General features: G+C 35.8%; 1 protein-coding gene and 1 long non-coding RNA gene across 5 annotated transcripts in view; one reads left to right on the top strand and one right to left on the bottom strand.

The window, feature by feature from the left end:
• The window catches only part of LOC106876434 (cytoplasmic aconitate hydratase), an 89,388-nt gene extending 74,075 nt beyond the window's left edge, over nt 1-15,313 (top strand). For all 4 annotated transcript variants that reach the window (XM_089365931.1, XM_052974608.2, XM_052974609.2 and 1 more), the window contains 6 exons: nt 2,842-2,946; nt 4,107-4,249; nt 7,443-7,590; nt 10,732-10,854; nt 14,245-14,430; nt 14,809-15,313. In XM_089365931.1, coding sequence (XP_089222057.1) covers nt 2,842-2,946; nt 4,107-4,249; nt 7,443-7,590; nt 10,732-10,854; nt 14,245-14,430; nt 14,809-14,919 — 816 coding nt within the window. In that variant the 3' untranslated portion in view covers nt 14,920-15,313. The remainder of the gene's footprint in view (nt 1-2,841; nt 2,947-4,106; nt 4,250-7,442; nt 7,591-10,731; nt 10,855-14,244; nt 14,431-14,808) is intronic.
• LOC106876438 (uncharacterized) lies at nt 12,492-25,403 on the bottom strand. Its single transcript, XR_001410249.3, has 2 exons — nt 25,084-25,403; nt 12,492-16,023 (listed from the first exon to the last, which is right to left on the bottom strand). It is a non-coding gene; the product is annotated as an uncharacterized LOC106876438 (long non-coding RNA).
• Between the last annotated feature and the right edge of the window lie 161 nt (nt 25,404-25,564).

Raw genomic sequence — 25,564 nt, 5'->3', positions numbered from 1 at the left:
TTAAATATAATGCTTATTTATTCTCATTGTTTTGAATTAATCATGCTTTGTCTCATAACGTCAAGATTTTGATGATGTGATCGTTTATTTTTAGAATGATATTGTAGTGTAGGTGTGAGAGACTGGATCTGGCTGGTTTGAACATAAAACAGCTAGAATATTTGGATTGAATGTGGATGGTTTAAATGTGAAAGAGTTAATGTGGGTACTAGTTTCTTAAATTTCCACTATCTATCTCAAATACTATCACCATCTCTATTCAGCAGATCATCTTGATCTTGATGTCAATGTTATGCAGTTAGTCCATGGCTGCTCATGCTATCATTTATTGTGGTGCATCTAATGCACCTTCAATTCTGACTTGTAGTTAGTCTGCCAACACAGATATTTGTTTCTGTTGATATATTTTAATGTTATTCTCCTGAACTTGCTAAAAATAAAACAGCTCATATGTCCTGTCGTAAGAAGGGAGGACACTAGCCCTAGATCTAATAAGTAGAAGGTGCATTGGAATGTTTTTGATCCCATTACTGTTTAATCAGCACTGGCCTAGGACAAAACAACAACAAATGGAAACCCGTCAAAAAAAAGGGGGGGGGGGGGATGAGAGAGAGAGATTTTGTTTATTGCAAAGCTCCTTTGAAATTATCTTATCTACTCAGAAAGTAACAACCCACCATACAGCCTCTAATCCAACTCAACTCTCTGCTTAAACTTAACAAGGACACTTTTACAGTTTTTATTACTTGATCTAATCATCATTTTTTTACATGTCTGTTTTCCATACTGGCATGGGTTGGTTGGATCATCAGGGCACAAGTCATTTCTTATTAGAAGCTGTTGCTCCCACACACTAATATTAATACGTGTCATTTGATCTGGTTTGTATGGTTGGATGATCTTACTATTGTGGAACAGTTTACAGAGTGTACTGGGTGCATTTTCAATGCTAGAGATGTTAAAAAGTCTCCAGTGAGACAAGATTAAAGGGACCTTATGACTGTTCTCATTTACCAATTACTGTGTAGTGCAAACTGGATACATTTTTCATGGCACCAGTTGAAGGGAGGATGTTTAGTTCACCAGTCCCTATGGAAGGGAGGGATCTTGAGTGACCAGCATAGGAGGGAGAGAGCACCTTGTACATAGTAAGGAAAGAGAGTACTCAATATCCCAAGGTATGTACATTTGTTCAGGTGACCAAAGAGGGGAATAGGAAAGACAGAGTAATAATATCAGAAAAACCAGAATGGATGGGTAAAAGATGCAAGAGTATAATGAGAAAATCAGACTTATTTGGGGGTGATGTGGTTGGCAACTGCAGAGGTGGACAAAGATAAGTTTGAGTGATGAAATAAAGTTGTGAGTAGGTGATGGGTGGCAATAGAAATGGCTCAGAGTAAAGGGAGTGATGGTTGACAGTACGGAAAGGCAAAGTTTGAGTGTACTAGCTAGAAGATGAGTGTGATTCATTGCAGTCTCTTACACATAGGCTTAGGGTGGTGCAAGGGAGTCAGAGGGGTGGGGATGATACAGTTAAAACAGGTGATAGGGAAAATTAATGATACAGGGTTATGAATGATAAAGAGGAAGATGAAGGGTGGATAAACAATAGTAGATGGTGGAGGATAAGGTGAGGTAGGGGTAGTAAATATAGGCTTGGCATGGTGCAAAATATCTCAGCCTCTAAACACTACAGTCATGTCGGTACATTTAGCCATGAGTGGGTAGGTTTGCTGCACTACCACACACATATCACCATCAGTACAGCCCCTAGTCACTTCTGTCAGATGCTGCCTCTTCAGGTCAGCCTTTACCACTTCATATGTTTTCTTTAGTCTCCTTCCACAGCTTCAACTAACTTGAAGTGCTTGCCACTTCTTTATGTAGGAGTCCACCTCCATATGCATCACATGATCCTACCAGTGCAGCATTCTTTCTAGTGCACTTTTGGATTTGGATTCATGCACATTAACATTATACATCCATTGGAGCATGCTTGTCCGATTTCTTTTTAGTCTTTGCAACTCACCTAAGTTATTAGCTGTAATTTCCCCCTCTTTATTATTAATCAGCTGAGATTTAAGAAAATCGTGCTATGTAATCTGATTAACACAGAATTGAGATTACACCAATAAATGTAATACTTATTTATTGAAATAATTATGCATTATCTTGTAGATTTGAAATTTTGATGATGTGATTGTATATTTTTAGAAACATTGGATAAAGCCATATTCAGAGATGCTGTAGTTTTCTAACATTTGCCAAAAATGCAAAATTGTTAGGGTTTTTTTTTTTTGTATAATCTAATAATTTACATTATTTAGTTTGGTAATTTTGTTTTTACAAATCTGGAAGTCTTACTGTAAGTTTATATTAAAAAGAATATTTATAAAAAGCCAAGTTTTTTACTGAAGCATGTTTTGAGCCTGGATAATTCAAAACATGCTTTAATCACATAATGGCAGTGTTTGGGTGCACTGCCTACTTGCAGTGGAATCACTACTAATCTTTTGCTTACTTATAGATTATTTTGTTGATACAAGTCAGTACTCAAAAAACTTTTGTTGTGTACTTCCATATAAGTAAACTTTGATAGGCAAACTTCAAATATTTATAATAGAGACATTTAAAAAATAGCAACAAAACACAATAAATTATTTATATATACATAATTTGTAAAGTTTTTGTTTCCTTTTTTTTTTTTTTTCAAATAATGTTTATTACTCTTTGTTCCTTTGTTTGCATATACCCATGTTTTCTAAAAACTAGATAATGTTTTTTAACCTGTTAAGTTTGTTATATTAAAACCAATCTTACATTTTGTTTCAATTTTAGACTGGTAATGAACGTTGGAATAAACTTGCTACACCTGATGATTTATTGTACCCTTGGGATCCAAGGTCATCATACATTAAATCCCCTCCATTTTTTGATAACATGGTACGTTATAATTTTTATCTATATGCATTGAAATTATAAAATTACCCTATGATAGATGTGTTCACAATTATCTTCTCAAAACTTATATATATTTTGAGTTATGTGTGTGTGAAAATCAGTTTTAGATTCCTCATAATCAGATATATTTTTCAATAGGTGATTAGCCTTACAAACTTAAATGGATCGAAGGAAAGTTTCTTAAATTCAGATCTCTATTAACTGTGCTTTTAAACAGAAAAGAATTAATCTCATTGTATTCCAGCTTCACATTATGCATACAGCATAACTTTCTATAAATCAACTGTTCCTTTAATATTAAACAGCTTGGGTATTCTTTTAAATCACCCTTTCCTTTATAATAGTAATAGCCATACTATTAGCGATATTGCAAGAAGAAGAAATTAAGAGACTGACTTTGATTATTTTGAATACTGAATGTTGCTTACAGACCATGTTATGATGTAGATAATTTGGATTGGATTCTGTCAATGAAAATGTTTCGATTCATCATCATCATCGTTTAACATCCGCTTTCTATGCTAGCATGGGTTGGACGATTTGACTGAGGACTGATGAACCAGATGGCTGCACCAGGCTCCAATTTGATCTGGCAGAGTTTCTACAGTTGGATGCCCTTCCTAATGCCAACTACTCCAAGAGTGTAGTGGGTGCTTTTATGTGCCACCGGCACGAGGGCCAGTCAGGCAGTACTGGCAATGGCCACGCTCAAATGGTGTTTTTTACATGCCACCTGCACAGAAGCCAGTCCAGCGGCACTGGCAACAACCTCGCTCGAATGTTTTTTCACATATCACCGGCACAAGTTCCAGTAAGGCGACACTGGTAACAAACACACTCAAATGGTACTATTTACATGCCACCGGCACAGAAGCCAGACAGCTGCTCTGGCAATGATCACGATCGGACGGTGCTGTTAGCACTCCACTGGTACAGGTGCCAGTCATCGAATTTGGTTCAATTACAATTTCGATTTCACTTGCCCAACATGTCTTCACAAGCAGGGTTTAGTGTCCAATGAAGGAAAGGTTGGCATGGGTGCCAGTCGTCGAATTTCGTTCGATTTTGATTGTTTTTTGAAAATTATTAATTTTAAACTTTACAGAATTTCAGGATTATATTTTAACAACTTTTTTTTCCAGACTAAGGAACTACCTGTTATTGAATCCATTAAAAATGCCTATGTCCTTATGAATTTTGGAGACTCTGTTACTACAGACCATATATCTCCAGCTGGTAGCATTGCTAGAAATTCACCTGCTGCTCGTTACTTAGCTTCTTTAAAGTAGGTATATTTTGTTTTTGTCTAATTTTGAAGAAAACATGCTTCCTGTCTTGTTCACTTCTCTGCCTTTGTAGTTCTAATATTTTATAACTTTATCAAAGCTTATTCCTCTCTATATAGATCTCCATGTAATTTGATTACTATTTGGTTTGGTAGTCGAGTAGTTAGCAACCTCAATACTAAATAACATAGCATTTATGACTTGGTTATTGTGAAATAGTTGATTTGTATCACTAGTTAGTAATAAATCTATCAAGTGCTATGATGTCATGTGGCTTAGATTTACATTGTATGTCAACTTTATAGATAACTTTGAGCTAAACATTTGATATATAAACAATTTACTCTTCAGTATGTAAAACAAGATAAGAGCCTGCACAAAACGTCAGAACTCAGTTTTCTTGTTTTACAAATCTGATATACACATGACTGACAGTCTAGTGAATCCTACTGATTGATATCAGACAGGTTCAATATGGTTTCAGTTCAACAGTTTTGAATGAAAATGCTGTTGTAATTGGTTTCCCTTTTCACTGTGACAGAGCTTACCACTGTGAACTTCTATTATTCTCCTCCCCGGTATTTCATTAGAATTAGAGCTAATCTTCAGCCAAATTGTTGCTAGTGGTAGTTTGCACATCATTTGGGCCTGTGAATTTGACAATAGTAAACAAGTGAGGTATAATTTAATAACATTAAAAAAACAGAAAATGTAAAGAAATGTGAAATAATAGTTGATTAGAAGAAATGAGAACAGATTTGAGATTATTTTTGTTAGTATTGTAAACTTAGTTGAAATCATTTGGATTGGGTGAAAAAATGTATATAATGGAAACTTGATTTACCTTTTAGACCAGAATATTTTCATTCAGAATTTAGTGTAGAAGTTATTTTGAAGTGGGTGAGATTGTGTTTCAGTTGAATATGTTCGGTCTTCCTATAATCCTCTTTGAGGTCATTTTGTCTCCCAGTGTCAATGGGGGGATAATTTTCAGATTTTCAAAACAAGAGTATTGTGCTTTTGGCACTTGGAACAATTCAGAATATAGGCAGATGTATCAAGGATGATTATGTCTATTATTTTCTTTTTTTTCATTTTTGTATTTTAGACTAGCAGAGATACCCAGCATTGCTCAGTATTAAAATGGCATAGCTTGTGTGTGTATATATATATATATATATATATATATATATATATATATATATATATATATATGTTACAGTTACGTTGAAACAAGTGATACAGGAAAGTGCAACATTGACAGCAAAACATTTGTGGAGTAAATTTTAAAGCTTTGCATAGTTTAGCTCACCAATTTTGACATAATTATCATTTTTATAAGAGTGTGTTGGATAATTTCTGAAAGCAGCTCCAGGTGTTGTGAGAAATAATTTGTATGTGGTCTGTTTCTGAGAGCTATTCTATTGGACCTCTGTGTAATCTGGCATGCTAAACATTGTTTTAATGATTCAGCATCAAGTGGTGCAGCATGTCTTTGCTGATCTTGAGAAAGACTCATCTCCCTTCTCTCTTGGGACTCCATCTGACATGCTGCAGCATGCCTTTACTGATGTCGAGAAAGTCTCATGTCCCTTATCTCTTGAGACTCTTGCCTTTGGTTTTCTGCACACCTCCTTACTTTATAGGTGTTTCTGGAGAGATTATGTCTTTTCTTTGGTGGCATATTTTTTTTCAGTATTTTAAGCAAAGAATTATGAACATAGAAAAAAATATACATTAATCTCTATTTTTGTAAGCAGTTCTATGTATGTAGTATGTCTATATTTTTGTAAGCAGTGTGAATTAACCAAATATAAGCAAACTAAATACCTTGCAACTGCCGTGATAATTATGAACTGTTAATTGAACGGTAGATGTGTATTTTTATATGACTTGGACCGTTCACGTAATTGTTTTTTGTCGAGTTTCATCTCCAGCTGTCCTTGTCACACATGTATATGTATGTGTGTGCTTAATAATGTACATAATGGGCACGCAAACACACACACTCGCAGGCACATACACGTTCATATACAAAATGTGACGATATGCACACATATACTCTCACATACATATAGTAAGAGAGACATGCACACATACACACTCATATATGTGATGTTGTCGCCATGGTATAAAATATCCTTTGACATATCAAACATGCAAACACATATACAAAAGTAGAAGAATAAAAGTGAAATGATATTATATCACACAAGAAAGAAAATTTGTAAACAGAAATTACAAATCCATTTCAGCAGATAAAACTCTAGAAGAAAATAGGTTGAGTGGAAAAACCTTGAGCCACTTTAGAATATCTTTTTCTAACGCATGCTCAGTGACGTGGTTGAATTCTCATTGGTTAGTAATGAAGGCTTATCGGCTGTATCACAATGGTTTTTGATAGAGGGAGAAATGTAAATAGATAGAGTGCAAAAAATTTTTAATAAGTGAGGTAATGTTGTAGGGAGAACATACAAATAGTGTGAGTGAATGAAACAGACATAGACTTAGAGAGGGTGAGAGAGAATATATGTAAGCAAGAGAATCAGTTGAAAACTGCAGAAGTCAAAGGGAGAGAATTGGTTAAAAACTGTAGTTTTTAGAGAAAAACCTATGTAAAGCACCTTTTCCCTTGGTTTCTCGCTTTACATGGAAGCTCTGGGCAAAATGTTATAGTACATGAAAAGTAATATGTGTGTAAAGTTTGGTGAAAATCGGTTGAAAACTGTAGAAATGCATACATACTACACACACATATCCTTCGTTTTATATATATAGATGACTTTTTCAGTGAAGTCAGGTGGGAAGTATATTTGTTGTCTGTACCTATGTACATAGAATTGATAAAAATCACGACAATTACTAAATTTGGAAAAGCAGTAAATTTCAGTTTGGTGTGTCAGTTTGGTTAATTTTTTTGTATGGTTTGCAATGATTAATTTTTTGATGCGTAGGTGGTAGTAAAAAAATATTTGTTATGTTGGCATATAACTAGATGTTATATAATTCTTAATGCAGCCGTATTATTGAGTTTTGTTGCTCCTATTCTACTTTCATGTAAGTCAGTTTGCCTGATTGCCTGTTTGTTGTTAAGTACTTTTTTAATTAATTTTTTTCTTACATTTATCTTTTTGTGTTTTAAATAAAGAAAAATGCTTGTGCTAATAAAGATTCACGTGTTTTCTTTCCTAGCCTGAAACCTCGAGAATTTAACTCTTATGGTTCTCGCAGAGGTAATGATGCTGTCATGGTTCGTGGCACTTTTGCAAATATAAGACTTGTCAATAAATTTATGTCTAAACCAGGACCTAAAACTCTACACATACCAACTGGAGCCACAGTAAGTGACTGTTTTTCTATATAGATTTAATATTTGTGTGGTATGATATTAAAATTAGAAGTCTGATTATTTGAAATAGAGCATGATTATCTATTAATGTCAAACAGAAAGGCTCTCTGAGTTGTGTGTTCATGAAATGGAAATAAGAATATATGAGGTGGTATCAAAATGTTACCAGACTAGTTCTGTAATGCACCAACAGGTGGCAGTACATGGTTGCATGTGCAGTGACCTTCATGAGGCAGCGTGCTGAGTGGCATCACTGTGTTTACTTCAGTGAAATTTGTGTTTTTGTGATCACATGTATGCTGTAGTTTGCAATTTTTGTCATGGACAGAAAGTTGGAATAAAGAGCCAGTGTGAAATTTTGCATTAAGCTTGGGAAGTCTGCTACAGGAACATTGAGCATGCTTTGACAAGCTTATGGTGACAAGGCAATGGATCGAACGCAATGTTTCAAGTGACACAGGCACTTCAAAAGTGGAAGAACATCCCTGGAAGACAATGAGCAATCTGGAAGTCTTGCCATGAGCGTCACACCCCAGAAATGTGGAAAAGTCATCAAAAGGATCATTGGAGGACAATCAACGTTTTGAAGCATTTGAGGGAGGACATTCAGCGAAAGCGACTGTATCTGTGGACCACAAAGAATTGGATTCTTCACGACATCATTGCACCCTATAACCGAGCTCAAAGGTTGCCATTTTAACACTTGTCGAGACCAAGAGCAAATCGCACTCACTTACAAAAAACAATTTCCAGGCCAGATTCCAAAAGTGGCAGGAATGCAGGAACCGGTGCAAGGTGACTATTTTGAAGGAGATGATATTAAAACTTAGGTAAATAAGTTATTTTTTATTAAAACACAACTAGTCCAGGAGATTTTCGATACCACCTCGTACATTGACACTGACGAAAGGAGAAGATAAACGTATTATATACACAAATCTTGCCAGAGTTGACATTACCTTTCACCCCTTCTGTGTCAGTAAAATAAATACCAGTAATATAATCAGGTTGATTCACTCATGTATACCTCTTTTCTGCAAAAGTTCCTCAGAAACGATTATAAGCAAGATGAATGCATCTTTTGTTTCTCTTTAGTTCAGTTAGTGTTATTAGTGCTGGACTTGTCATCATTTTACAGCATTATTTTATGAATCTTTTAGGCAACAAAAGGATGTTGTGACACTTGAAATCAGTTGAAAATAAAACAAAATACAATTTAAGAATTTTTAAGGATGAATGTAGTTAAACATGTATTTTGAAATCTCAGTGTCTCTTCTTTTGTCTTATGCTTAGTTCTTTTTACTTGGAATAAGGTTTAGTGATTAAAGCTATATATGTATGTGTAGACAGCTTTTTTTTTTTTTTTTGATAACTAAGAATATCAACCTTTGTTAGCTCACGGTAATGTTGTTTGAAATTATATGTTTATAATGGCAAATTCTTTAACTTTTGTTCTCTGAGTACTTAGCATTAGATATTGTAGTATATATAACTGCATATCCCATCTTCAAGACAAGCAGTTTCTGTAACCCTGTGTATTAATCTTAGAGCTAACACCCCTAAATGGTTATTTTTTATATCTTTAATGTATATTTCTCCTAAGTGCCAACACAAGTTCTTTGTCTTTCTCTACCTTTCTGAGTGATGCAAGTGAGGTAGGTTTAAAATGTTTTAAGCATTTGCCTTAAACAGAGTTTTAGAATGCCAGTTTCATAATCATTTAATGTCCATTTTCCATGCTGGTATTGGTTGGACTATTTGACAGGATCCAATGAACCAGGGCATTGCAATTGAGCTCCAATGTCTGCTTTGGCATGGTTTCTACAGCTGGCTGTCCTTCTTAATGCCAACCACTTTACAGAGTGTACTTGGGGCTTGTTTCGTGACACTGGCACGGGTGAATGTTGTCAAATAACTTGCAAAATAATGAGAGGCAAAAAAGACTCCCTCTAGTAGGAGGTGACTTAAGATTCCTTTAGCTACAGTAAAATATACAATACTTGTACATTTTTGTAAATGTTACACATGTAAGTGTGGTTATTGCTATTAAAGAACTACTGAAGAAATATACCAAAGTTTTACAGTTTACTTAAAAATCTGTTTTATTCTAGATTTCCCAATATGCAAATGTTTTTATTGTATTAGCAATGAAATTTATCTTATTAAATGGTTACTTTGCATTGAATTCCATTTAATATAGGCATTGTGGTTGGTTCAATTCTATATTTAAGAGATGAGGAATTATGTACATTATTTACATTCGACAGATATTTGTCCTCATCTTGTTTGTTAATACAACGTTTCAGCTGATATACCCTCCTGTCTTCTTCAGGTGTCTTGGGGAAATTTCGAACCTGGGTTCTCATTCCTAAGGTATTTTTTGATGTTATTATTATTATTGTTATTGTTCAGGTCACTGCTTGGAATCGAACTCGGAATTTTGGGGTGAGTAGCCCGCGCTCTTAACCACTACACCCACGGGCATATGGTGTTGTGGTTAAGAGCGTGGGCTACCAACCCCAAGATTCCAAGTTCGATTCCAAGCGGTGACCTGAACAATAACAATAACAATAATAATAATAATAATAATAATAATAATAACATCGAAAAATACCTTAGGAATGAGAACCCAGGTTCGAAATTTCCCCAAGACACCTGATGAAGGCTGGAGGGTATATCAGCCAAAACGTTGTGTTAACAACAAACAAGATGACGACAAATACCCATCGAATGTAAATATTGTGGTTGGTTTTTGATAAATTTTGAGTCCTAGATTTAAAAAAAGAATTTATTCTTTTAATTTATGTTTGATTCCAAATTCAAAACCTTTGCTGGTCTTCAAGCTACTATGGATTTTTGAATCAGAAATTACATTGTGCAATTCAATGTAATTTGTAAGATGTATATTATGTCAGTATTTTTTTTTTATCCTTAAATCCACTATGATATCATTTTCAGGAATTATATAAGCAACCCTGGTGCACTTTAAACATGTCTTTTCAAACTGAAATGAGAGTCATCTCTAGAGTTGGATTGCCCTATAAGTTTTTAGGGAAAAAATATTTTCTAATCCTAGCTGTAATTTTAATGAGACCTCATATATAAAATGCTTTTTTTTTTTATCTTCTTCAGATGGATGTATTTGATGCAGCTGAAAAATATAAGCAAAGCAATAATAGTGTTATCATATTAGCAGGAAAAGAATATGGTTCTGGTTCTTCCAGAGACTGGGCAGCTAAAGGGCCTTCAATGCTGGTAAGTTGACAAGTTTTGTTTGAATTGCCATGTTTATTATGAATCCACCTGTTAATCTGGTTTTTTTGAAAGTATAACAAAAGCATTCAATCAGTGTCCTCATCATCATCTTCTTCATGATCATCATTTTTACAGCTGTTTTTTCCATGCTGGCATGAGTTGGATGAGACTAAATTGAGGCAATATTCCATAGCTGGATGCCCCTCATGTCTCCAACCCTTGCTTATTTCCAAGTATGATACTTATTCCTCTGGTCTTTTATACAATGAATTGCACAGCAGACATAACCATTGACAGTGTTTAGTCAGTGACATTATTTTACAATGCCAGCTTATAAGAGAATGGCAAGGCATAGGTCACTATTATTGTTGATAAGAATTGCTTAATGTTAACTTATCTATTGTAATCAATAATTCTCTCCTCATCCACTTTGAATTTAATAGATGTATAAACATTCTCTGTTAGAGATTGAATATGGTGACTGTCTACCTTTTGTAGTTGATGATTTGATTGGCTCTTTTACTTGTTTCAGTCATTTGACTGTGGCCATGCTGGAGCACCGCTTTTATTCGAGTAAATCAAACCTAGGACTTATTCTTTATAAGCCTAGTACTCATTCTATTGGTCTCTTTTGTCAAACCACTAAGTTATGGGGACGTAAACACACCAGCATCGGTTGTCAAGCGATGTTGGGGGGGGGGGGACAAACACAGACACACAAACATATATACACACATACATACATGCACGTTTATATATATATATATATATATATATATATATATATATACATGCATATATATGACAGGCTTCTTTCAGTTTCTGTCTACCAAATCCACTCACAAAGCTTTGGTCGGCCCGAGGCTATAGTAGAAGACACTTGCCCAAGGTGCCATGCAGTGGGACTGAACCTGGAACCATGTGGTTCATAAGCAAACTATTTACCACACAGCCACTCCTGTTAGCTTAATGTACACTCCCACTTTTAATTTATCCTTTCATTTGAAAGTAATGAGCCTGTTTAGCATGTGAGATCAATGATTTTGATAGATTACTAACTCATACTAACCCTACCATCCCTAAATGAATCAAATTGGATATTTAATTATCTTTCATCTGAAAATTTCTTATGCTACTATAATCCCATTGGTGCGTAACACCCAATAAACCTCTCATGGAGTATTGCCAGATGAAGCATTGTTATGTAAACATCTTCATTACAAAATCTTATATAATTTCACATGTTATTGCATACTGAATTGTATGGCACAGTGTTTTAACAATAAATTTGCTACTGAAATCCCTGTAGCAATACCCAATTTATCCATTTGTTTCAAGTCTAAAATCTGTTTCATCTGCCATGAGAATTCCCTTTCACTGGTGCCACAAAAACAAGTATTTAGTACACTCTAGATAGTTGGTAAATTGGATCTAGCAGTAATAATTTAGGAGCTTCAGAGCCAAGTAACCTCTATAATATTGTTGCCATGTAAAAAGCATCCAGTACACTGTAAAGTATTTGGTGTTATGAAGAGCATCCGACCAAAGAAGAAACTATGCCAAAATTGGGACATTGGTGCAAAACATGGTCATTTGACCTGTTGAACCATCCAAACCATACCAGCATGGAAAAAAAACATGGATAGCAGCAGTGATGATTCAGGGCATCGGACCTCTTTGTTGTAAAATGTGGCACCTAAGGAACATAAGAAAAGGTTGTTTTTTTGTTCTTTTGTTTTCAAATTATAGACAACAGAATTGAATTTAAGTTATTTAAATTGCAATATTTTATAGTTCTTTTGAGAATTTTCAGGATATAATGCCTTATGGTTGAAGTGTCAATATTTATTTCAATAAAGGCAACTGTATTGTGCTAATTCCCTCTATGTTGATTGCATTTTTTTCATTTGTGTTTTCAAATGCAGGGATATATTTTCCAGTTTTGATCAGTTTATGTAAAGCCTAACCTTTAAATTAGAGTTAAAATGATTCTAACAAATTTTCCAGTGACTTCATCTCAATATATTTGTGTATAGATATTAGCTATGCCATTTATTAAGCAATGCAGTTGTAGATTTTGAATTCCTGACATTTAGTTGGTTGGTTGAAATCCTTCCATAACTATTTTGTTACACTCTAAAGTGAGATATTTCACACTTTTTGTCTGCATGTACCAAGTGAAAACCTAAGTAAAGTCCTGTTCCATGATCAGTATTTAAAAGAACTCTTGTAATTACAAAGATCTGCTTTGAGAATTGGCTGTATTTGAGTTCCTTGAGCCACTGCTGGTGCAACTGATTATTTCTTCATGTATTCTTTCCTCTTTAGTTGTTATGTCTACAAGTCATAAATCTTAGAAGGATTACTACCCTATTTTCCGACATATAAGTTGAAGTGGCATATGCAAACATTAAAACATTGCATTGTTTTACATTATTTACATTTGATGGTTATTTGTCGTCATCTCATTTGTTGTTAACACAACATTTCGGCTGATATACCCTCCAGCTTTCTTCAGGTGTCTTGGGGAAATTTCGAACCTGGGTTCTTATTTCTAACGTATTTCTCAATGTTGTTGTTGTTGTTATTATTATTATTATTGTGTTTTGTTTTTCTTCTTTCTTCAAATTTTCTTCCATTTCTCGCCGAGTGTTTTTCGTACACCTAGGGCAGAGAAACTTGTTGTATGCATTCCCAGTTTACACACGCAAATTCACAGGTAAAATATGTATTTAAAAAAAAAAAAATCATGAATGGTTGTTGTTTTCACAGCGATAATGCTCTTCTCAGTACATGAGTCGTTCCAGTTAACATGATTTTTTGCACTTCCTGTAGGGATGGTAAGCCTGGTATCATTTTCAAATAGGTTTCAGTACCTTTTTTTATCATTCCTAGAGATCCTACTATCACTGGTACGGTAGTTGCCTTGAGGTGCCACATTTTTTCAATTTCTATTAGCAAGTCTTATTATTATTATTATTATTATTACTACTACTACTCAGGTCACTGCTTGGAATCGAACTCGGAATTTTGGGGTTCGATTCCAGGTTTTTACCTGAATAATAATAATAATAATAATAATAATTACATCGAGAAATACCTTAGGAATGAGAACCCAGGTTTGAAATTTCCACAAGACACCTGATGAAGGCTGGAGGGTATTTCAACCGAAACGTTGTGTTAACAACAAACAAGATGAGGACAAATGTCCGTCAAATGTAAATAATGTACATAATTCATCTCTTAAATATTGAACTGTACACATTCTTCTAATTTGTTGAAATATGGAATGATATAAATGTCTGTTTCTGCAGCATTTTCCCATGTTAACTAACATTGTTAGTTTGTGTTAAATAATATACAATGTTCTCTTTTTATCTCTACATCTAGGGTGTCCGTGCTGTGCTAGCTGAAAGCTTTGAACGAATTCATCGCAGTAATCTTATTGGGATGGGTATCATTCCTCTGCAATATTTGCCAGGTGAGTCAGCTGAATCCCTTGGCCTGACTGGAAAAGAACAATATACAATTACTGTACCACCAGGAATGAAACCTCAATTAACAACAACTGTTGAAGTAAGTATCGTCATGTTTTTTCACCTAGTTTTTCATGTACATTTATTCCTTTTGTTACCATATTTCTGTTAACATAATCTGCCTTTGTTTCAATTAATCTTTAAAATAATGAAGTATTTAGGAAAATAACTTTCTAATTAAGCTGGAATAATTTAGCATAAAATTTTGATGGAAGATCATAATTTAAACCACTTTAAAACAGTAGTAAGTTTGTCATAAAACTTGAAGCTGTCTCAGGTGGATTAATATCAAAAAGATTAAAGAATTATTTGTGCTTTTTCTGATGTAAAATGTTTTTTGATGTATTTCATTTCTATACACTTTATATGATTGCATATTTCCATCGATTGTTATCCTTTTATTTTTTCTTATTTGCAGCTGAGTACTGGAAAGACATTTGAGGTGCTTTTACGATTTGATACGGATGTGGAGTGGACATACTTTTCGAATGGTGGCATCTTGAATTACATGATACGTGGTATGCTATGATGTTGACTCGAAAGGATAGAGACATTTATTTCTACTGGATCTCATTGAAGCAATTACTACTTCAAAAACTGCTTTGTGAGCAGTAATAGATAGTCGAGTGCCTTCTGAGATTTAAATAAATTAATCCACACCTGTCCTTTATTGAGGGGGTAACATTAGTAATATGTTTGTTATGCTTAAGTAGACTCACTAACACTGGTTTACAGTTAGGAAGGTTGCCATTATTGATGCTACTGTTTAAAATATTATATCTACATACAGTAATCAATACATTGGTCATCTAGAAAAATCCTGTCTAAGGCTGATGTTTTAGCTATCAGAAGGATCAATGTATGGATAGTATTCAACATCCCGGTCTCTGACTACTTTTTAATAAAATTTAATATTTCATTTATTTTGGTATTTTGTTTTTTTTTAATCTTTTTTTTTTTCCATTTTTTTTTTATGTAGCATATTTATATGAATATATGAATGTTAATACAGATATGTTAAAATGAGTTGGAGAGACCTGCAAATTGAAACAGGATTTTTCTTTCTTGAAACAGACCCAAAGTTAATGAACTCAAATCACTGTATTGCCATTGTGTTTTGTTTATAGACAAAACACAGTAATTCATTTTTCTTAGATTGTTTTAAATTTTCCAGTTTTCTCACCATCTTAACATAAACACAACATTAAAAATTGAGTTGGAATTGACGAAAGAAGCATTATTTGTCAGTTGTGATATCAGCCACCATAGATTATATCAAGTTGCTAAGTATAACATACATGTCTCTTTTTAGTCCACTGAATGAAGAGACAACCTGAGAGATGTGTTATCACAGCTAACAAGAGACACTGTTCTGTCTACCAGTGAGATGAGTGACAAAAGCAATGACAACTGCATGAATGGCAATAACATAGAAAGAATTCTAGCAGCAATAAAATAGCAAAAGGAACATTAAGAAGCATTCATTTACAAATATGAACAATAACAGAAACAAATGAGACTCTACATATTTACTTGACAGGCCACAAATAGCAATCATGTTTTCTCTGAGCTTTCATCCTGTTGTCTGAAAAGGAATGTCACATTGAAAAGTGCAATCCTAGATACATGGCATCTAAAAATAAAGTCAAAAAATAGAATGGCCATTAATGAAATACTTCTGATGATAAACCTGCTGGGTCAGTACAGAGCAAACAACAATAGAAAGTGACATTGTCTTTTCAAAAATTAAATAAATAGAATCAAACATTTTATCATTGTGATTGTAATTCTATTAGCCATTTGTTTTTTTCACATTATGCAAAGTCTTCCAAAATATTGGCTTACTGAGCTATAAAATAAAGCTATAACTAATTGCGACATGTAATGTAGAAAAGAACAGGAAGTTCCTTTGGGACAACCTACTGTGGGCAACAGACTAAATCTGTGGTTGATGCAAAGTTCCAACCAAACCAAGGGTAACATTGTGGTGGAACAGTGAAGTAGACAGAACCATAAAGGTAAAGACACAGGCTTGGAAAGACTGGTAAAATAGAAGCAGGAGAGAATTTTATCAGATAGCTAGAAGATAAGCTAGGTCTAAGGCTTACATAGTAAAAGAAGAAACAGGAAATTGGTTTGCTAATGTTCTACAGTGTGAGGTGTTCCAGGTAGCAAGACAATGTATTAGAAAGAATTAAGATATGGGTAAGAAGTGTGTGTAGATGGATATTGGTACACTTGTGCTTAGTGATTCTGAAAAAATAAAGAGGCATGGAAGTGCTGCTATGAAAGGCTATTAAATGTGGAGAATACATGGGAAAACGGGGGGTCTTCCAACATGGACTTAACAGAAGAATCAGCTATCCTAGTTTGCATAAGAATCATCAGGTGGAGTGCGCTGGTATGGCCATGTGATACATAAGGATAAGGACAGCTGCCTTATTCATATGTATGTAAACCTGTCACCAAGCTGCATAAAGAAGTGTCAATCACTAAATGTAGATGGAAACTGGAAGAGGAAGACTTGGGAAGATGTAGGACAAAACAACAACATTTTAACCTCCAGATGTTGAGCCTTACAAGAGATGACAAACAACCAAGAAAGACTGCCAATTTGCTGTGCTTGAGTCGACCCATCCATCTAAGCAAAAACGGAGCCCTAAAGGTATCCCATTTATGTCTGTGCCCCTACACAATCTGTTCTTGATGAATCCCTTGCCCACAACTCATCTTCTTAACACCAGCTCCCTCCACCTGTGTTCAGTACTCACTGCATTCCAGTCCTCTGCATCATTTCACTTATACACGCTTCCCTATAAATTAAGGGTACATCATGACACATTTTTACCATCATCACTCTCTTTACCAACTGAGGCGGCCTTGTATCTCTTCTACAGCAAAACACTTGCTTCTATCTCTCCATCATACTCTAATCTCTTATAACCTAGCACGAAGTCACTACCTTCAACAGTATTCCCTGCTCAGTAGAGGGACCTTGCCTTGTTAGTTATTTGGTGGCCACACTGCTTGCTGCTGATGTCATGTAAAAAGCACTCAATACACTCTATAAAGTGGTTTCTATGGCAACCAGCCAAAGAAACCATGTCAGAGAATGAGTACAAATCCAAATGACACTACACTTCAATGTTTAAACATTAATATAGAGAGAAAGAACAGTAGGTATGTTATGTCCTTTCATAAGAAAGACACTAACAAATGACTGTAAGTGCCGAAGACAGTGAATGTCCACATAATTACATGTCTGTTCTAAAATATCTATTCAGAAGAATATCTAGATTTTCCTTCACAAAACGATGCACTACAAAATGAAATCTACAGAATAAAACAAACACTAATTGTTAATAAATAAAACAAACAAGTTAGTAGAGCAAGCAACAGAACAATAGGGGAAGAATTTCAGAATACAGAACACTTAGTAAAAATAAATAGACTCCATATAACTGCAATTACATGAATTAAATTCACCTTGAATATATTATTGATGGATGCATTAGCAAGAACCAGAACAAAACACATCAAATGGAACAAATCAGGCATGAAATTTAATCATAAAGTGACATTGATAATAAATACAAATATATCAAAATTGGAAAATGTAAGCATCTTCATCACAATGAGAGAGTTTCTACATGATCACTTGAAATGCTAGAGATAGCAACCAAATCTTCAGATCACACTTACTGACTTAAAAATAAAGGACAAATTAGATAATGTAGCCATAAATATCTGTAAAAAGATTAAATGGTTGCAGGTGGAATGTCTTAAATCTATCTTAGGCTCCAATCTGATCTGGCAAGGTTTCTACAGCTGGATGCCCTTCCTAACGCTAACCACTCCGAGAGTGTAGTGGGTGCTTTTTATGTGCCACCAGCATGGGAACCAGTCAGGCAGCACTGGTATCAACCACGTTCAGATGGTACTTTTTATGTGCCGCTGGCACACGAGCCAGTCAGACGGCACTGGCACTGACCACGTTTGGGTGTTGCTTGTTACTTGTCACCAGCACGTAAATCTAGCAAATCAGTTCTCTGACCCCTTTTCAATTCCAGCTGTAGCTTATTTCATTTATTTTGTTAACACTATTCTTCGACCTTTAAACCCCAAAACAATGAATATCCACCCATGAACTCCTTACCAGGTGATTGCTCCTTTTTGTTACTTTAGTAAATTTAATATTGTTTTATACATCATTCTAATATGTGGCATAGTTATGCTTTGCAAAACATTAATTTCCAATGTTGATATCAGGCCATAAATTTTGGGGAATAACAACAAAATGCGTAAACCAACTTCCTTATTTGACAATTTATTTCATCAACCTTGGAAGAATGAAAGGTGAAGCTGACCTTAGTAGTGTTTGAGCTGAAAAAGAAATGAGTTCTAACTAAATGCTGCAATTTGGGGGAGGGCATAGCTAATTAAACCAACCTCAGTTTAATTAATCAACTTAAATTGATCTCAGAAGGATGAAAGACAAAGTTAGTCTCTGTGGCATTTGAACTCAAAACGTAAGGTGCTGTAACTAAGTACATTTTCACCAACACTCTAATGACTTTGCCAATCCATTACCCAAACTGAAAGATGATTCGAGCACTTAAAGGGGCAGGCATTTATGTACTAACTAGGCTCAGTGTTGCCTATCTTTGGTTGACTGGATGAGATTCAGCATTGTCAGCATGGCATACTGGTATCTACCAGCACCAAGAAAGTAATAGGTCATAAGTACCGTATTTTAATGTGTATAAGGAACCCTTTTTTGTAAAAAATTAGGAATAAATCTTAAAGGCTTGGAAGTAGATATATATAGTGGAAGTGAAATGTAAGAAGTTTATAGAATGGTAGAAATCACTTATAGGAACTAAAGGTATGTTTTTGCCAATGTTTGCAACAATAAACGTGTTCTTTAAATGTGTTTACAAGAGGATTCTCTGAGAACAAGATGAAATACATTTCATCGTTACAAAGCGGACAGAAAGATTTACCTTTGTCATACGGAAATGATTTAGATAGAATATACCATTCCAAATCATATTGTTTATTATGATCCTTTAGATACCAAATTAATTTACTAAACCCAGTATTGTTACATTTATTGATATGTTTAAATGTAGAGTAATGATTAGAAATTCTTTTGGACAACTAAGATGAAGAATTACTCATATTAAAAAAAGACATCAGAACCGGAAGTAATTTTACATTGATAAATAGAGTTTCTAACGTTCCCTTCATCATATATGTAGTCATCACATTCTCTTAAAATGTTACACAAGAGTTACACAAATACTAGAACTGGGTGCCACTGCATAATGCCAAAGACTCCAAATTTGCCATCAAGATGTTGGACAAGATACTGCAAGAGCCTGGGCTTCAGAGGTCCACAGCTCTTCAATATCCTCCCGAAGAACCTGAGAGACCTACATGGGGTGGATGTAGGTGTCTTCAAAATAAAGCTGGACCTCTTACTTTCAAGTGTCCCAGATGAGCCAACTTCATGGCAGGAGGTGCAGATGAGGGCAGCGGCATCAAACTCCCTCATGCACCAAATGTCAATTCCTAAAAAGCATTCATGAAGTAAAATTATGTAGCAACACCAAATGGCATGGCCACAGCTCATAGCTGAAACTAGATGATATCATATATATATATATATATATATATATATATGTATAAATTTTGCACATACCATAATCTGTGCATCACCAACACATTCTTTGCCAACAAGGCATCTTGGAGACATCCAAGATCTCAACTCTAGCATCAGTTGGATCTTGTCATCACACGAAGATCCTTTCTGAATTCTATCCAACTGACCCGTAGTTACCACAGTGCGGATTGTGACACAGATCATTCACTAATAAGTAGCAGGGTGGGGATTCTGCCTAAAAAAGTCCATCACTCCAAGAAAAGGGGCCTACCATACATTAACACTGCCAGAATCTCAGACCCTACACTGCAGAAATGTTTTGCTTTTTCTATCAAGGCTGTCCTCAGTAGCTGCCCGTCCTCCTCTGCTGAAAGTAGGTGGAATTATATCCAGGAAGCTTTGTAACCCACATCAATACAAGTTGAGAGGTTGGCTTAACTTCAACACAGAAAACATGAGCAACACTGGGTTCAGCAGCTAGTATACACACATGTATATATATATTCCTTTACTTCTTTCAGTCATTAGACTGTGGCCATGTTGGGGCACTGCCTTGAGGAATTTTTAGTCGAACTTATCAGTCCCAGTACTTATTTTATTGGTCACTTTTGCTGAACCACTAAGTTGCAGGGATGTAAACACACCAATACCAGTGGTCAAGTAGTGGTGGGGAACAAACACAAACACAAAGACACACACACACACATATATATACAATGGCTTCTTTTAATTTCCATCTACTAAATCCATTCACAAGGCTTTGGTTGGTCTGAGAGGTGCCACACAGTAAGACTGAACCCAGAAACGTGGTTGAGAAGCAAACTTTTTATCACAGTCATGCATGTGCCTATACAAGTAGTCAGTCAGGTTCTTACAAAATATATCTTAGTAACAGAAGCAGTATTAATATATATATGTTGACTGCAACTGAACTAGTGACAGAATCATTGAATATGTATGTTGCTGTGGATTTTGAATTATTTTAAATTATGTTAAATGTCCTTGATTGTAAAATTCATGTATTCATTTGAAGACAATGGTTTTTTTTTAACCAATTAAAAAATATGTTAGAAATGGTTGTAATGAATTGACACCTGTCCTTCAATTGTTACTTCATCACCATCATAATCATTGTTTAACATGTTTTCCATGCTGGGATGGGTTGGACGGTTTGACTGAGGTCTGGAAAGCCAGCGGCTGCACCAGGCTCCAATCTGATCTGGCAATGTTTCTACAGCTTGATGCTCTTCCTAACACCAACCACTCCTACAGTGTAGTGGGTGCTTTTTACATGCCACTGGCACAGGAGCCAGTCAGGTGGCTCTGGCATCAATCACATTTGGATAGTACTTTTTACATGCCACCTGCATGGGAGCCAGTCAGAGAACACTGGTATCGACCACATTCAGATGGTGCTTTTTACATGCCACTGGCACGGGAGCCAGTCAGGGAGCACTGGCCACAGCGGCGATTTTGGTTTTACTTGACTCAGCAGGTCTTCTCAAGCATATCATATCGCCTGATGCATCAAAGGTACAATTAAATGGGCTGGACATGCAGCATTGGTATCAGCCATGGCTGTTATCTCACTTTAGTTGCTAGGCCTTCTCAATCACAGTATATATCCAAAGGTCTTGATCTCCTGTCATTGCTTCTGTGAGGCCCAACGTTCGAAGGTCATGCTTTACCACCTCATCCAATGTCTTCCTGGGTCTACCTCTTCCACAGGTGCCTTCCACAGTTAGGGAGAATCTCAGTCCATACAGTATCAAGGTATGATATAATATATATGTAAACCTATATAGTTGACATAGAAACAGTAAATTTAACAATGTTATTGTGTATTGTAAAAATGATAGACAACCTTTCATTGAGTTCCAGGCCTTATTGGGCTCTCATCAGAGGTGTCTACGTCATTTGACCAATCATGATGATATCTTTATCTACATCCACTTTCATGGAATTTTCTTCACACACCATCATCATGTCTGTCTGTCTGTCTATATATATGAGAGGGAGGAGGAGCTAGACCTCGGACATAGAAGGTAGCTGGAAAGAAAGAGGCTTGGGGAAGCCATTATGAAAGACTGCTGAACGTGGAGAATGAATGGGAGGAGGAGAGCCTGCCAAATGTTGATCCAGTTGAAGGACCAGCTATCCGAATAGACAGCACCCAGGTAGATAAAGCAATTAGGGGTATGAAGCCAGGAAAAGCCCCCGACCCATCAGGAATCACTGCTGAGATGCTTAAAACATCTGGTGGTGTGGGCTATGGCCTAGTCACCTGTAAACCAGGTAGTTCATGATGGAGTCATATCCAATGACTGGCATAGCAGCAACATAGTCAAGTGTTACAAGGGTAAAGGTGATGCTTTAGATAGAAATAACTACAGGGGTATCAAACTGCTGGATCAGGTGATGAAGATAATGGAGAGGGTCATAGCCCAACTAATTAGGGAGAGAGTATGCTTAGATGAGATGTAGTTCGATTTTGTGCCAGGTAGAAGCACCACTGATGCTATATTCCTGGTACGGTAACTTCAGGAGAAATACCTAACCAAAGATAAACCCCTATACTTGGCTTTTGTGGACTTGGAGTAAGCCTTTGACAGGGTCTCCAGATCCCTTATCTGGTGGGCAATGCGGAAACTGGGGATTGACAAATGGTTAATAAGGGCTGTACAGGCCCTATACAGAGATGCCGTTAGTAAGGTTAGGGTTGGCAATGAGTATAATGAAGAATTCCGGGTAGAAGTAGGGGTCCATCAAGAATCAGCCCCCTCTTATTCATCATAGTCCTCCAGGCAATAACAGAGGAATTTAAGACAGAATGCCCCTCGGAGCTCCTCTATGCTGATGACCTTGCCCTCAGCAGAATCACTACCAGAACTAGAGAAGAAATTTCAGGTGTGGAGGCAAGGTTTAGAATCAAAGGGCCTTTAGAGTCAATGTTGCAAAGACCAAAGTGCTAGTAAGTAGGACGGCAAACACATCACACTCCCCTCCAGGTATCAAAATCAAAATCAAATCAAATCACAATCAAATGGAAATTGTAGTGACACGTAAAAAGCTCCATCCGAATGTGGCCGATGCCAGTGCCACCTTGACTGGCTTCCGAGCCAGTGGCACGTAAAAAGCACCCACTACACTGTAGGAGTGGTTGGTGTTAGGAAGGGCATCCAGCTGTAGAAACACTGCCAGATCAGACTGGAGCCTGGTGCAGCCTCCTGGCTTCCCAGACCCCGGTTGAACCGTCCAACCCATGCCAGCATGGAAAACGGACGTTAAACGATGATGATGATGATGATGAAGGGAAACAAAGCAGCAGTGGACATTTTACGAACAACCAATAATAGTAGAAAATGATGAGAAAAAGTTATGACAATAGGAAATTGTTAGTTACTTTAAACCAAATTTTAGAAAACTGACAAAGAATGTAAATCTAAGCATGTAGAAGCCAATGCTATTTTCAAAATTAAAGAAATAATAATGTTGATATATTGTTAACATTTTATTGTGATTGCCTTTCTTTTGGTTTTAAAAACTAAAAACTGCTTTTTTAACTGGGACAGAAAGATCAAGGCAATGAATACAAAATACAAGGAAAAAGGAAAAACAAGAAACAATATTTCCCATTTAGACTTTTGAATTAACTAAACTACAGCGACAAGTGACTGAGACCTTTGGCAGAACACCGTGCTTGTGAAGACCTGCCAAATCAAATGAGATTGTTGCCGTGGCTGATGCCAGTGTTTTCTAACTGACACCCAAGCTGGTGGCATGTAAAAAGCATCCATTACGCTCTTGGAGTGGTTGGTGTTAGGAAGGGCACCCAGCTGTAGAAACCTTACCAAATCAGATTGAAACCTGGTGCAGCTCCCCAGCTTATCCGTTTTCAGTCAAACCATTATGCCAGTATAGAAAACGGACATTGAATGATGATGATGATATATATATATGTACCTGCATCATCATCATCATCGTGTGTGTGTGTGTGTGTGTGTGTGTGTGTGTGTGTGAAGAAAATCCTACTAAAGTGGACGCAGATAAAAATATTATAATTGGTCAAATAATGTAGCCACCTCTGATGAGAACACAATACTATCTGAATAGCGATTAAGGCTGTTCAATTTTTCAGTCTACAGAGAAATAGTTAAATTCACCATGTTCATATTTCTACTATGCATATTTGCTCACACACACAGACCTACACAAACATGAACAGGTACTTGTATTTTTTAGTTCAAATATGCTTTATTTATTAATCATTTGAAAATACTGTCTAGTAGATATTTATTTGGTCTGTGCATCAAGTCATATCATGTACAATATTTGATATGGGTACTAAATATTCCTGCAAAAGTGCTGTATGAAGTGTTCAGGTAAACAATAGGCTTCCAGGGGAACTTATGTAACCCCTTACAGATGCTCTCCGACATTGCATAAAAAAACACCAGCCTATCACTCGTCACGGTACAGTCTGCGGCTTTAAATAAAATCAAGAAGGCCTTAGCTGATGCTACCATCTTAGTTCATCTGAAGCCTGATGCACCACTCTTGTTAGTTGATGCATCACAGTTTTTCAACCTAATGAGATGCAAATCAGTGTCATCTCCATCAAGAATAACTATTTTATCATCTTCAGTTCCACCCTGACGTCTTCTTTAAGCCTATGCACTATTAGCACTAAGATTTCTTAGGTTTTTGTAAAACTAAATTATTGATTACATGTTATTTGTCCTATTACGCTTGGTATGTAATAAGACAATTAGCATATAAAATCAAAACCTTCATATATTTTCACCTTTTAGAACATGTGCTATAAGTGGAACAATACAGTAAAGTTCTTGTAAATGCCAATATGAATTGCCGTGGAAGCCAGCTGTCTACTGTGTACTTTTGTAAACCAAGAAAAAGATATTTATTAGCTTTCGAAAAAGGAGGAGTGGGGAAGAAGAGAGAGAGAAGTGGAGGAAGACAGCGAAGTATGTTTCCTGTTCTACAGATTAAATCAAGTGTAAAACATACCAATTATTCTTCGTTTGAATATTCCAGACGAGCGATCTATCCATTTATTGCTCGTTTACACAATGAATACTGACGTGCTGTCATACACGTCATGAGGTGATTCTTGGTTAAGATAGATATTGTCACTAAAAACTACTCAAATTAAGTCAATCGCCTCAGTCCCAATCGAACTTATTCTTGATGGGCATCATAGTTCGATATTAATAACTTTTTCTTCCTTCTTTCTTATACTACTACAGTAAAAATTTAAAACAAATGAGTCACTGGAAGGTTCAAGAAAATTTAAAATGTGGTCAAGCTGCTGTCCAAAATATATGCTTGCCTTGTGACTTCACCAGTAGCAACCAGTTCGGAAAAGAGACGGAGAAAGTAAGAGACAACGGCAAGAGGGAATAAAGTTAAAGAACTGATAGATAGAAAGGTAAATAGAGAGTAGGGGTAAGTGCAAACGTAATTGAAAGTGAAAGACGAAGAGAAAAGA

The sequence above is a fragment of the Octopus bimaculoides genome, chromosome 18 (genome assembly GCF_046866305.1).
Source record: "Octopus bimaculoides isolate indiv1 chromosome 18, ASM4686630v1, whole genome shotgun sequence".
NCBI classification, from domain to species: Eukaryota; Metazoa; Mollusca; class Cephalopoda; order Octopoda; family Octopodidae; genus Octopus; species Octopus bimaculoides.
The sequence above is the reverse complement of the archived record's forward strand: the minus strand, read 5'-3'. Positions and strand labels throughout refer to the sequence as shown.